The sequence below is a fragment of the Nesoenas mayeri genome (genome assembly GCF_963082525.1).
Source record: "Nesoenas mayeri genome assembly, chromosome: 3".
Taxonomy (NCBI): domain Eukaryota; kingdom Metazoa; phylum Chordata; class Aves; order Columbiformes; family Columbidae; genus Nesoenas; species Nesoenas mayeri.
Genome location: NC_137544.1, coordinates 110977768 through 110992880, shown reverse-complemented (window position 1 = coordinate 110992880; position 15113 = coordinate 110977768). Strand labels below are relative to the sequence as shown.

Here is a 15113-nt window from a genome sequence, read left to right as displayed (position 1 = left end):
GCCTGCGCACTGGCTGCCCACGCGGCGGAGGGCGCACGAGTGGCGGCGGCGATGGAGGCCGGCCCGGGGTTGGGCCCGCGCATCCGTGAGGGGGATTGCGCCGTCCTGAAGCGGGACGATGTGTTCAAAGCGGTACCTGTGCTGCGGCGGAGGTGAGGGGCCGGCCCGGGGCCTTCGATGCCACTTGTCACTCACCCCCTCGGCTGAGGTTTGCGCTCTCCTCTCCCCGCCCCCGCCTGTGGCCGTCGCGCCGGGGGGAAGGCGGGGGAGTCTCGGTGCGGCCGGTGTGACTCTCAGCTCTCCTGCCGTGCCAGTCAGGAGAGTCGGCCCTCGCTAGGCTGATGTGACAGACAGCATGAAAGATTTCAGTGCTGCCTTAGTTACTATGCCCACAAAAGTAAACCCAGGAGATTTCCGAGCCGCGTTTCTTGTGAGAGTTTGAAACGTATTTAAGCTGGTTTTCTGTTGTTATTGTTAAACTGGTGCCGACTGAGAAAAGGTGCAGCAGCCTGAAAAGCAGATCTTCATCAGACCTCTCTCAGTGTGAAGTGTGATTTCTGCAAAGTGCAGCATTGCTTTGTTTTAACAGGGATTGAATTCAGTGTTCTCATCGGTATTAAACTGTAGGAGGATGGCAGCTGTCAGCTCTGGACAGTTACCGCTTTGGAGAGGATGCTATGAAAGGTGTGTCTTTCGTTCCTAGGCCAGTGGGCGTAGCAAGAAGTGCATGCACCCCAGCAGGAAATGCTGCAATCAGTGGACACTTCCCATTGGGGAATGGACTCTTCCCATTGCGGCAGACAATTTTATAGATCAGCGTGTAGAAGTTAGTGTTGGGTAATGTTGCCAGACATTTGATTCAGTAGCATGGAGATTTAAAGATTCTATGCTTGAATGAGGCTGGTTTAAAAATGGGATAGCTCAGACTTAGGAATTTGGGAGTACTGGTTATCAACAGGCTTAATGTTCGCCAGTAGGTTCTGGTATCAAACTTAGGTAGTTACTCTGTTAGCCTGCAGAGCACTGCCAACATCTGTTTGTTAGGTCCCTCTTCGGTTGTTTAATACCCCATCGCAAAAGAAGGAATTAAAAAGTCAAAGAATAAATACTGCCACAGAAAATTAAATAACTTTTGCATTATTTTTTTTCCATTTCTATAATCTGGTAAGGGCAAGGACATTCCAGGAATATGTGGTTGGATATTCTGTTTAGAATGCTCATTAGGACGAAGTTTGAGCATACATACACCATTTTTATCTACCTAAATTCTTTTCAGCCATTTCAAGTCTTTTATTAGGCTTTTATCCTTTTATCTTTAATTAGTCTTTTAAAATCTGGATTGGCAGGGATTAATAGACTTTACATGAGCAAATACAGTGCCTTTTTTATTAAGAGGGTTTGGTAATAAATGTCGCTTGAAAAGGTTTTATTCTTATACTTTATTTAAATGCTGGATTGTATTTGGGTATACAAATAATACTGTGTGTAAAATATGTGCATGAATTTCTTACTTCAGTCAGCAGTAAACTGGAAATAAGAAAGAACCCAATCTTTTTGCTTAGCTTCAGAATTAGTGCTGAGTATAATCAGCGTAAAAGCTTGTATTGGTAAGTTTTCATTCAGATGTGAGTGTGGCAGACACACTGGTACCCATTTCATTTGTCAAGATCAGTATTTCTCTGATCAGCAAGGAAAACTTTGTAGGTCAACCTGGAAGTTAAAGGCTTTGTGAGTCCTTTTTTGTGTGAAGAAGTAAAAGTGCAAACCTCCCTTAGAACAATCAAAAGGTATAATCAAATCGTTCTTTGTTTTAAACATTTCTAGGATTATGTGACACTGTGGTGTCTGTTTTCTTTATAGTATTTTGGCAAATGTTATTTCAAAGGAGCTCTGCAAAATACAGGTTCATGCTCATGTTTTTGCACTAATCTGCATGACCCAGCCTAGACTTAATATATTTTAGATTAATTTCATTCATTGCTTTGTTCTGGCTTTCTCTGTCAAAAGTGGTACTATATAGTTCAAGTACTATATCCTTGTTTTATCTGCCAGTTTAGAATTCTTTTGAACAACAAAAAAATATTTTTCTCACTCTATGCTCAATTTAAGTTCTTTGTTCTTTTCCTATTCAGTTTCAGTGTAATGTGGTTTTGTACTTAATAGTAGTTAACATTTCACTTTTTATGATTTTCTGGGTTTTCTTCAAGAATATAGATAAAAATTGCATGTATGAAGCTATAGTTTACTTTCAGTTATTGTGCGTTTCAGACATAGTAAAAAATAATGCTTTAAATATTCTTTTATTATTATTTCAGAAAAATTATATTTGAGAAGCAGTGGTTCTATCTGGATAATGCCATTGGACATATTTATGGAACCACATTTGAAGTAACCAGTGGTGGAAACCTCCAGCCAAAGCAAGAGGTGGAAGAGACTGCTACAGGTATTACAGAGGATTGACTGGTGTTTGGAAAAACGAGTTCAAATTAATTTGTTTCTTTGACAATACCAGTGGTGATGAAGCAGCTTTCTGTTAATCATTTGTTAACTTAACGTTACTTATATTATTTCTGTCATAAAAGTACATGGTTTTGTCTTGATCTGCTGTAACTACTCCTGTAACAGAAAAGGTTTTTAGTATGGGAGAAAATTTGAACTTTATTTTGGGTGAATATATATACTAAGGTTGATTATGTAGGCAATACTTTGCAAGGCCACGAAGCATATGGGTTTAATACTGCGAAGTCTGCTTTCTGTGAAACTAAAATAATATGTTTCTCCTATTTAAAGATATTTAGAGCTAGATTTTATAAATCTATATCCTTTTCCTTTAGAAACAAAAGAAGCAGGTACAGATAATCGTAACATAGTTGACGACGGGAAGTCTCAAAAACTGACTCAAGATGACATAAAGGCTTTGAAGGACAAAGGTATTAAAGGACAGGTAAAAATAAGGTTTTGGTGTCATTTCTCTGCTAGCTTAATGGTTATATTTTAGTTTATGAAATAAGCTATTCTTTTCATCGGTGCCTAGACTTCAGTGCTTTTTCTTTGTTCTTCTGCCCAAGTCATGTTTTCCCTAAAGATCTGTTTTTACAAAAATGCAAAGGCTGTTTTCAGAGCAAATAATACAAGGTTGGCAGCTTTGTCAATAGAGAGTACAGTACAATTTTTTACGGCATTGGAACTCATAAGCTACAAAAAGAAATATTAAAACTGTTAAGGAAATACAGCTAGTGTAATCACCCTTCAGTTTGGTTTTTATAAGACTGAAAATATTTCTGTATTACAGACATATTAAAATCATGCCATAATTAAACTATCAAAGGTGTAGGAAAGGATTACGGATAAACACAAAAGTATTAACGAATAACACCCTATGTAACGTGTAGTATCTATATGCCTCCAGGCGGTACCGGCCAAACACAGGTTATGCCTGTGTTTTATCTGCACCTTGAAAACTAAGAATCTTCTCTTCTTCTCAGTTCTGTTCTGTTAGAAAAGGGATTTGATTTTATCCTGCACTTTGAAGTGAGACCATCGTAAATGTTAATAAACATTTCAGCCAGTTCTGTTCTGTACATGTTGCCAGTCTAAATTCTCTCATCTTTGGTTTACCCTTTCTAATAAAAATAAGATATTGCTCATCAAGTTCATCTTTTCTTTGTGTCTTGTTGTGTGCTGCTGCTTTTCAGACCAGCTGTTCTGCTTCTACCTGCTTAATAATGGATGGGTTCAAGGAGTTTAGAATGGTTTTTCTTCTGTTTCCATAGTTGTGCTTCTAGTGATGTTAGCTCTTTGAGAAGAATGTACTAATCAGTCTGATAGCTTTGATGTTTTCCATTTGTTCTCATTATCTGTGGCAGAATATCACTCCGGCTTTTCTGTATGTCCTCAGGATGTCTGTGCCGTATGTCTACTGTGCTGTTATTTTAGGTTATTAAAATATCCTACTTTGTTAACTCTGGCTTCTGAACTGTAGCTGAGTATTCATTTCAGACTGTGTTGTATTAGCAGCAATAGATACTACTCTTCCATAAATGTCTGGTAAAATTTGAAATAATGTTTGTGAATGGCATGTATTTGTGATGCAGGCTCAGTTTAGAGATGATTGTTCTTTGAAATAAAGCAACGTCAGTGTTAATGGGCTTTGATTTTGCCATCACTACCCAAATCCTTCCCAGGTCTGAGGGATAGGTGTTGGGATGAAGACATGAAGTGGCAAGTACTCCCAGGGCATTTGCATAGTGCTGCAGCATCCCTCTGGCTTTTGCTGACACTAGAGAAATAGTCCTGAGTTTCCTCACTGTAAATTTTACTGGAACAAAAACAACAAAAACCACCCAACTCAGACACTGCATTTAACTTTTTCCAAAAATAAGGCAAAAAAATAAAGGTATGCTGTTTCATTCTGTTATTAATACATTTTAAGTGTTTGAAGGAAATAATGGCTTGAAAAGCAGCAATAGCAGGTGAGAATTACTTGCACCACTGTATTTTGGAGCAAGTTCTTGAAGTACAATGGTGTCCACATTGAAAATACTCCTTTTGTCATTCACCACCCTCTCCAGACTCCTGTGAAGCCAGGTTATACTGTTGCTGTTCCTGCACATTTAACATAAAGCTACAATTTTAGCAGTTAAACTACTTTGAACACAACAACCAAAACAGCACTTGCAGCATTTGTTTTTGTATTGCAGGCATGGAGAGAAACTCTGGGCAATGAAAGCTCTTTTCTGTTGGAGGTCTTAATGATCCCTCCAGCTGGAACCTGAAAGGATGAGGAAGAAGAGTTGGACTGGCAAAGGGAGATTAGAACAGGGAGACCAGGAAACAAAATCTGGGATTCTGGGAAAACCTAGGAGCTAGAGAAGGAAGAAGTTAGAGCGAGTAGTGTAGGAAATAGTCAGTGCTAAGGAGTTTGACATTGTGCAGGGAGCTGGTACAGGAGTCTAGCACAATTTGGGAGGCAGAAGAAATTAAGTGGGGTAAGGGACATGTCTGATAGATGGCAGAGTACAGGGCAAGAACTAGCACAGGGTGAAAAAAAAAAAAAAAGATACTCTTGGAGACAGAGATGCTAAAGTCAGACAGGAGACCCAAAGAGGGACTTGAATTAAAGTAAATATTACATGACATCAGGTTTCTTGTTTTGTGTTATTTTTGTAAAACTTTTTTGCCGGTGTAGCTTCACACAGGACATGTGGTACTGTCACGCAATCTGGTTACTATGGAGAAAGTGAGACTGACAGAATATGTGTCAGTTGTTCCATAACTGCCAATAAACATAACTCTGCCTCATTCTAAATAAATTAAATTTAAAATAGATAATCCCTTGGAGAAAGCAGGGTAGTCTTTTTCACATTCAGCATAGTATAAGAATAAGTAGGTGCTGAGGCTTCACAGAGAGGGCTGAAGTAATGACTTGCTGATGCGGAGAGGAACAGACCTCCTTTTTCTTAATTCTGGCCACGAGTCTGCCCTCTCTTATGAGTTAGTTCTGGCACCTACCAGACTGCTTCCCACAAAATACCCTGTTTCCAGGATATGCATTTTCAGTTTTAGCATTTTTTTGCTGGCATGATGTACTTAAAGAACACTTAGAGACAGAAGTATATTATTAGATTCCTGCACATAGTCAGGGTAGTGCTTCACCTTTCATGTTGATTAGTAGAAATTTACTTTGCCATTAGTGTCAGTAGAAGTTACTGGTCTACATTCCTCTACTGGAAGAAAGTATTTTCTGTATTTGTTTAAAAAAATACTATATGTTAAATGAATGAGAAATAAATGCCAGCTATAATAAAAACAAATTGTCTTTTTCAAGGAAATAGTTCAACAGTTAATAGAGAACAGTACAACGTTCAGAGACAAAACAGAATTTGCTCAAGACAAATACATAAAGAAGAAGAAAAAAAAGTAAGTGAATTTTAAAATCTGGAAAATACTTAGTTGTTCTATAATCTGATGAGCTTAAACTAAGAGTAATACTACATGTTTCTTACAGATATGAGGCAGTTATTACAATTGTGAAACCATCCACTCGCATTCTTTCAACAATGTATTATGCAAGGGAACCTGGAAAAATTAAGTAAGTTTTCATTTGTTTATTTTTTTCAAATTATAACATAAAGGTATCTTAATATTTTTTAAAATACCTGTATTATACCAGAGTACGTAATACTCACTTTTCTTTATTTCTTTCCTGTTTATGGAAAGATTGCAAATTAATGAAAAATGGTGTGAAATAGAAAATGAATCAATATGTTATTGCGGCAAAAAAGAAAACTTCTGCACGCAGCATCAGCTTTTACCATTTTCCTACCATCCCTAGAGGCTCTTTTGAATTTTCAGAGGTATGTCTTAGATGGTCTTGGTCAGTGGCACATTGTCTCTGCTTTCTGGCTCAGTAATCAAAATAATAAGCCAGTTGCCAGAAGCAGGAATCGTTGGTTTTAATGATTTATTATTTTAAAGTAGGAATGGTAAATCTAAGATGCTGAGCCTTAAAAACCCCAAGTTTATGTTATTTAAGGCTTCTCAAACCATTTTCCTTCTCCTTCCCCCATGTCCTTCACTTGGCTTTATTTATCTGTTAAGGTATTTGTAATTTCCTTGGCCATCAGTGAGTCTCTTCAGTGCATGCACTGCAGTCAGCAGAGTCAGGTTTTGATCCTGGATTGCAGGAGGTGCGTGCTACTGCGAAACAGATGAAAATCACTGAGGATACATCACTGGATTAGGAAATGCATTCAAATACCATCTATTCTTTACTAAGCTGACATGCTAGAGAGCAAAAAAATGAAGTTTAAAAAATATTTTGGCTGGCTGGCACAGCATGAGATGTGCACTTTATTATGTGCACCCTACTTCATACCCTACTTTTGGCCATTTTCTTTGTAAATCTGAACACCCGTTCCCTGCTAATTTCTTGTTGGCTTTATTTCTAGAGCTTCTTTATTACCCGATGGTTAATCAGAAGTTTCTATATGGTCACTCTGAAGGCCACTGATGCTGTTATCTGAAAATCTACCCGTAATCCAACTTCTTTTGACAAACTCCTGAGTATTTCTAACTGTAAGAAAACTAAATTGGCATTTCTTAAAACCCTCTGTCTTCTAGCCACTTGCGATATGACACCCTAGCTCAAATGTTGACTTTAGGAAACATCCGTGCTGGCAACAAAATGATTGTAATGGAAACATGTGCAGGACTTGTGCTGGGTGCGGTGATGGAACGAATGGGAGGTAAGGAACACGGTAGCTTTAGTAATGTACAGACTGAGGGCTTACTTGAAACTTAGGAAACACACGTCTCTGTGATACTTTTAAAGGCAGTACTTAAAAATATTTTCTCAGTTTTTAAAGTCTTTTACTGTTTCCAGTGTTCGAAGAGATGAATTGTATTTCCATTGGAGAAAGTTGTATTTTGCATATTTCAGTTGGAATTTATTTTTCACTATTTTTAAAAGTATGAAATTTAAAGTTGTTGTCACTGGGTGTCGATCTATTTTAGCTTCTATCTTAGTATAAGGACATTGTGTTTAGAAAAGGCTGTAAAGAGGTTCTTCTCAGGCACCTTGGAAGCCCAGGACAATGAATGGCAGAAAACAGGAATAGGAACACTGGAATTCAAACAGCCCACAGCACTGGAAATGTTGTCATTCCTCTTGTTTACTGTGTCAGAGATTTAACATCAGTAAAATGTGCATTTTAAAAATAGTATATGACATTTTCTTGAGCATAGTCTAGGAGAAGTTTGACTTGTTTTTATTTCTCAAGGTCAGTGAATTAGTTGCTTTGTAAGTCATTCAAAGACATTAGACAGAGGTGACAATTATATTCCAGAGCTTGCAAGGTAGGAAGTGTGATGTGATGTTGTGCACCCAGATGTGCTGTCACACAGGCAGTTACACTGTAAATGGTTTTTGTTTCAGCAACTTTTGGCCATTCAGATACTTTCTGAAGTAAATGAAATAATATGCAATTTCAATACAACTATTGAAAAGTTCTTTTTAGTATGTTTAAACATCTGACATCACTTCCTTTAGGGGGGCATCTGAATGATGAAGAAATTCTTTGCCTATTAATGCTGGTTAAATTAGCTTTTATTTTTAATCAAAACTGCTCCATAGTTGTGAGTAACAAATACTATAGAAAATTTGCCTTTTTAATTCTTAATTAAATTAGCTTTTCAGTGCTTGTATTTAAGGTTAGCACAGAACATATGTTTAATACATCTTTCAGTTATCTTGCCCGTCTGAGCTGCAGTCCTTCCTTCTTTGCAGTTATCCTTCCAGTAAAGATTTTCCACCTTGAGGCATACTTCAACAGCTTGTCAAATTTGATGAAGGTTAGATTAAGAGCAGGCAATTTACTTACCTATTCTTAATTTATGCTTCATTGGCCTCAGAAATCCTGGCTTTCCAATGTGTTTTTGGTTCTTTTGCTCTCATAGGCTATGGATCCATTATTCAGATGTATCCAGGAGGGGAACCTGTTAGAGCTGCTACCAGTTGTTTTGGATTTCCAAAGGTTTTTTTCGATAATCTTCATGAATTTCCTCTTAGCAAAGTGGATAGTCTCCTCTCTGGGACATTTTCTATGGAGACTCTGCCTTCAGAACCTGAAGATAACATGCTAGTGGAAGAAGAAAGCAATGGAATGACTGATGGGAAGCAAACTTCCCTGCAGGAAACAGAAGAGGTATCTACTACTGAAACAGCTATGGAGGTCAAACAAACAGAAGAGCAAGAAACAATGGACATTAACACTGAAGATGCAGAATTTAAAGAGAACAAAGAAAAAGAAAATAAAGAAAATGTAAGATGATTAGTTGTGGCTATTCAAGTTTTACAGTGCCTATATACTTAAAAATATGCCATCTGAATCAGACATGCTGAAATACAGCTTATTCAAGTGTTAAAATGGAACTCTGTATGTTGTCTTTTGTTTTACATTAAGCCTTCTAAGATGCAAAAAATGAAAATACAGTCCATGCAGTAGTGATCCAATACATAATTACCATCTAAAGTGCAAACTATTTGTTTTTTTTCAAAGGTTCGGGAAAAGCAAAGAAAACAATGGGAGAGAAGGAGAAAGCTAATAGAAACTGCTACTTTGTTAAGAGAGAAGAATGCTGATGGGTGAGTTTGTTTTGGTCAGTAAAGCCACCTGTTTGAAAACACATCTGCAGAAAATAACTTCATTTGAAACAAATAAAAGCTTTGTTTTAAAAATATCCTATTTTTTTTCCCTAATGTTTACAAGCAAGCAGTCAACCCAGGTGTGTTTTGCTTGGTTCTTACCTGGTTGAGCTTTTTTTCTCTGTGGTTTGAAATTTCATGATCTAAAAGTCATAGTTTCCTGACTAGCTATGAGTAAACATTAAAAAAATCTATTCTATCCAAAGAGAAGCAGAACCCAGGTAGAACTTAATGACTGCTGATAAAAATCAAGGATTTCTAATTAGCAAAGTAGAACCTGAGGTCTTAAGTTTATTGAATTGGAATGAAGTTTGTTGTTTTGGGGGGTTGGTTGGTTGGTTTGTTTCTAGAAACACTTTTTTTTTGCACAGGAAAAAACACATAATTTCATTTTAGCTGCTTTGCCGGGATTGATTGTTCCCAAGGAACAATTTAACATGAAGATGTAATATCAGAAGTTTAAAACAAATAATGATAAACATATCCCTAGAAATTCAGCCCCACAATAGTGTAAGAGAGTTTGGTGATTGTGACTTTTTCATTATGTTCTTAGCAAATGCTGAAATTATTTGAGTTAATCAAGTAACATTGATTTAGTTAATTTAATAACATTCATATTCATTTTTTCCTCCTAAGTATATTGGCTCACTGGGAATAAAGCCGTTCTACTCTGATAAATTTTAATACCCACTTATTGGTTATGTTTAAATGCTTGTGTAATTTTTGTTTTTATTATTATGAAATGTTTTAACTTTCGTTCATTCATAATTTAGTATATCTCATCTAGTATATTTAAGTGGTAGAATCAGCCTTTTCTATAAAGATACAGAGAAAGGTGTTCTCTAAAGCAATAAAGCATTCCCAGAGGTTTGTAGAAGTCCTGCACATCTATGTGGCAGCAGCGGCACTGCTGGCAGCGCCTGTGGCTGGATGACCATTAAGCTGCCTAAATAGCACCAGCGTTTTGTTCTGGTTTTACCACGGTCTCCTGCTCCCATCATTATAATTAGTATCTGTGCATGGTCTGGCAAAGTGAAAGTGAATATTTGACTTGAATTGACTTTTCCTGGAGTGTAAAATAGTATATTCAGTTGTTGATTGAGTTCAAGGAAGCATATTCAGTATTTACCTCTTGTTAATTTGTTTTCAGTCACTTGTGTGCTTCTTTTGTTCTTTGTAACTTATAAAAGCTGCAACAAATGATGTACTTGAAGGGATGAGTGATTTATTGCTTTAGGAAGCCTTGGCATGATGAGGGGAAGAGAAGTGTGTGGTTGCCTGCGGACACACTCCTGGATGGCCCAGTCAGGATCACCTTTGTTTAGTCACCAAGCCCACTGCTTGCTCACAGGGCACCTATACTGCTAAGCCAGGAAAAACTGTCATGGAATAAAGAAATACTTCAGACTAATTACTTGTCACAGGAGTAGAAGCAGGCAGAGAGGTCAGCATTTTGTTTTGTTTTGCAAGAGAGAAACAGGGAAAGGAAAAGTAAAAGCTAGGTAATGTTGGAGATGGGGAGAAAGATTAGGATTTGCTGACAGAGAAATTTCTATTTTGTCAATTCCATTTATGAGAGTTGAAGTCTGTCATAGGTCTTTGAGGGAGAAAAGGAAGACTTTCATTAGATATTTGGTATTCTTTTAAAGACTGCTTCTTTAAGATAGACTATTAAATTTTTCTCATACTACGGAAGGTTGAAATTGGTTTATAGACACTCCCTGTGTTCAGAATTAGACCACACCCCCTTTCTCTACCCTTGTCCTTCTTCTACCTCTTCCTTCTGCCCTCTCACCAATTACATTAATTTTGCAACTGGCCAGACTACCTGCTGACAGCAATATGTGCTGCCATATGAGAGGACAGAATTTGATATTTCACAGTTTCTCTCATTTCTCACTTACCTTCCTGTTGTCTGGCAGTGTCAGTGCAGCACTCCAAAGCCTTCTGAGACACAGTCTGGAGTATTTTTTTTTGTTTATAGTCTGCTTGGTTAATTACTGAGCACAAAATTTTTGAAGTTTGGATTTGAAGTAAATTAGCCCATGGCTGGCAGAAAACCGAAATGGAAACAACTGTAGAAGAAAAATCATCTCATCTCTTTCTATATGTTGTGTTTAGGAAATTGAATGTCCCTTTTTACCTCCCTTTCGTTAGGTAAGTTTAATGCTGTCTCCGGTGCTGTACATTCCCCTGGAGAATAAGTGTTAATTAATGGGTCGTCTCATCTTGTATCTGTATACTGGAGAATTAGTTTAATTACCCCATCCTTTATGCACAAGTGCAACTTATTAACTAATTTACTTGACCATGTCTTGCAATCTAGTTTAGCAGTGATTTTTTTTTTTTTTTATTAAAACTCTAGGTATCTCTAGAGAATCTTAACCATCTGTAAATCCAAGTTACACCATTAAGAGATTGTTTTCTCCTCAAATACTAACATTGTTATATAAAACTGTATTAAATGAAGATTAGCCAGTTTAAAGAGTCACGACTGGGGTTGCATTCTAAACAGCAATTGGCAGTCACAAATTTAAATTGTATTTGGACAATGGTCTTAGGGTAGAGAAAGCAGCATGCAAATTCTTGGGTTGCAAGAATTACTGTGGAGCTCAACAGAGCCGAAATGAGTGTTTCTGCAATGTGTTTAATATCCCGCACTTTGGGGAACAAGTGTTTTATCCTCTTAATTATGCAAGTAGGAAATCATGATTTGTTTTTATATTTTGGGAGTTGTTAGAGCCATGAAAACGTGCTGATGAGGAACATCAAGGCTGTAATTGATCACTGTGCTAAGTAGGAGAAAATGTCACTTGATGAATAGGTTTTAGAAGCAGAAAACTAATACTCATGAAATTTGTTTTGCAGCTTAATTGTAGCCAGCAAGTTTCATCCCACTCCTTTATTACTTTCTTTATTGGAATTTGTTGCTCCTTCAAGGCCTTTTGTTGTCTACTGCCAGTATAAAGAGGTAAATCAAGTATGTTAATTTAGCTGTTATAGTTCAAGTTTGAGACTATTTGCCTGTATAACCTGCTATTTGGGTTTTTTTAAGCCATTACTAGAATGTTACGCAAAGCTGAGGGAAAGAGGTGGTGTTATTAACCTAAAGCTGTCTGAAACCTGGCTACGAAACTACCAGGTAAGGATTGCAGTAAGTGATTGTCAAAGCTCTGTGAATACTGGGGAACAAAACACTCTGAAAAATGTGGGGTTGGGACTGACTGAAACTATGTGTGACCTCATGCTGTCTTACCTGACGGCAGTGGGAAAATATTCTGAAGAGCTTTAATGCTTCATTGCAACAATTCAAAATGGAAATACTTTATTTTCTTCTTCCAAAGCATTTCATTTGAACAGTTGCTGAAATGCTTGTAGCACAGTGACAAATTTAATAGTTGAGCTGCTTTAGTGGCTAGTCTGATGTGAAGAACAACCTAATGTCGTGTAAGAGAGATGTATAACAGCAAAATATTACAACTGTTTATTCATTTCCAGTTGAAGAAACATAAAGTTAAGAATGGTGGTGACTTACCAAGTCAATATCTTTAAATAACACGTTTCCTGGAACTAAAGTAACAAAAAGTTTCTGGTTTAGGAACTGAACAATGAGAACAAGATGAGAAGGGGTGAAAAATGTCAGTTTGACTAACTTTGTTTGAACAAGATGTTTGCACATGTGGAGTACCCTGTCAGCTGTGAAGCAGCAGAAGCGTATCTGATCTCTAAGCAGCTCACCACCTCTGAAGAGGTTATTGCACTTGACTGATTTCCTCCTTGCACATAGGTTTCTGGAGCCTGTAGGAAATTATTATTAAGGGGATGGTTTAATTCAAGGGTGGCCATGATTACTGACTATTGATCAGGCAACCAAATTGGGAATGATGAGGAGATTGATAGGTGAAGACGTTCGCACAGTTTAGGCTTGGGAAGGGTTACTGTGTCCTGGTGCAGTTTGGAACAATAGTACTGATGTACATCCTGCACATCAGTAAATCAGCTTAGACCTGTGGTGACGGCCAAAGCAAAGAGGAAGCATAACTGAACAGAAAGCATTTCCAGAAGTGTAATGTAGCTGAAAGTGGTGGTTCATTGCCCTGTCTTACCTTAAGAGTAGCTATATACAGATTATAGCGATGGAACTGGAAATTACTGTATTAATGCTGGTTTGTTACACCAGCTGTGGTTTCTTGCAAAGTACACCAGTTCAGAACAGATTAGTAACACTTTAATGTCTCCCAAACCTTGACTTTGTGCTGGAAATGCCACAAAGAAGTAATCAATAAGGCAGTAGCCTGTAGTCTTATGTATTTCTATAGGTGGTTTCTGGTATGCAGATGTCTTGCCCTTTAAAGACAAATACACTTTCCAAATGAAATGGCTAGTTGTTGTTGTGGCTGGGAAAAAAAAAAAAAAAACATCTTATACTGCAAGTTTAAATTACACAATTTGATGTGTACATATAGAGTGACTTTTTACTTGTTTTTTTGGATTTTATTTTTTTAAAGGTCTTACCAGATCGAAGCCACCCAAAACTGACAATGAGTGGAGGCGGAGGGTACCTTCTGTCTGGTATAACTGTTGTCTTGGATAATGGCAAATCTGATTCCAGTAATTTAGATGCACTGAAGATGGAGGAGCCATCCTCTAAAAGATGCAAAGTTCAAGACCTTCACTGTTAACATTTGAAGAATTGATTTGTTTTTTTAGATCTCAGGAGTCCTACTCTTAGTAAAATAACAAGTATACTTTCTGTGCTCTTGACAGCACAGAAATTGTACCTGTCATACATCTGTCAGCAAAAAGCAGCAGAACTGTGTGATAGGGAGGATTGTCTCGCTCTTCACCAGTTTGTGATCAGAATGAAAAGAGCAAACTTCCCACTGAAAACACAGGAACTTCAAAAAGAAAAGAAGATCAAAAGAAGATAAAGCAACAGCAAAGGCATCCTGTTTGTTTGTTGCCAAAAGTGGTATGACGAAGTGGTTTTTTAAAAGGTTGAATCCAAATTAACATCTCTAACATAGCTTCCTGTTTTCCCAGAACAGTATCAGGGTAAACCATTCTGAATAGTGATCTGCTCCCACTTCACACACAGAGCGAAGAGCAAAATGAAATGAACAGCAAAAATCATACACTTTTCAAAGGAAAAAGAAGAAGGGAATACTAATACCAGAACTTTACAGCGTGACCCCATGTTTTCCTGAAATAAACACGGAAGAGAAAATCCATGTTCGTAAATTAAAATACCAAATACTTAAGCGGAATGTCTCTATTACTGTTGTCTGTTATGTTTTTACTTTAAGATACAACTGTTTTGAAAACCTCTTCATGTATATATATTTATTCTACTATTTTATCTTTCATGATGTGTAGCTTTTTATTATTTTTTAACTTTGCATTTGCCATTTCAATTAAACTGTGGGATGTTTTTCCTAAGGAGATTTACTTCCTCCTTCTTACTTTTCCCTCTCTTTGGAAATAAAAAGGTATAGCAGAGAACACCCTTGGCTGCACCCCAGCAAACCCGCAGTGGGCAGCTGTAGGCCCATATGGGAGCTCACAGAGCCAGCAGGACTTGGCTTCTGTTCTTGAACTTACTCATCAGTGGGACTCTGGAGCTTTGGGATCAAGCGATCAGCTTTAAAATTCTGTATATTGATAAGAGTAATGCTCTTCTAGGACACCACTAGCTTAAAACAAAGCAGGTGTTACATTTTGTTTAAAGAAGCATTTCTCTTAGATGAACAGTATATCTTGAAGTTTTTGACTAACTCTGGCCCATCTCTTTTTTTTTTTTTTCTGTTTTTCTGGAAAGCTTTTCTTCTCTTATTTACGTGAAAAAGCTGTAACAGGAGCGACTGCAAGTTTCACCATCTCCTCTGTGTTTCACCAACCATGTGGATCT

The 15113-nt window shown here is 37.4% G+C and overlaps 1 protein-coding gene across 1 annotated transcript; it reads left to right on the top strand.

Moving 5' to 3' along the window:
* Nucleotides 1-39: 39 nt before the first annotated feature.
* Nucleotides 40-13887, top strand: TRMT6 (tRNA methyltransferase 6 non-catalytic subunit; the record flags this gene model as incomplete). The annotated part of the gene is made up of 11 exons (XM_080342773.1): nt 40-152; nt 2316-2443; nt 2835-2944; nt 5828-5919; nt 6008-6091; nt 7123-7247; nt 8458-8822; nt 9060-9145; nt 12074-12176; nt 12261-12347; nt 13714-13887. Exons 1-11 carry the CDS (start codon nt 52-54, stop codon nt 13885-13887), a joined length of 1455 nt encoding a protein of 484 aa, XP_080198899.1. The 5' UTR covers nt 40-51.
* Between the last annotated feature and the right edge of the window lie 1226 nt (nt 13888-15113).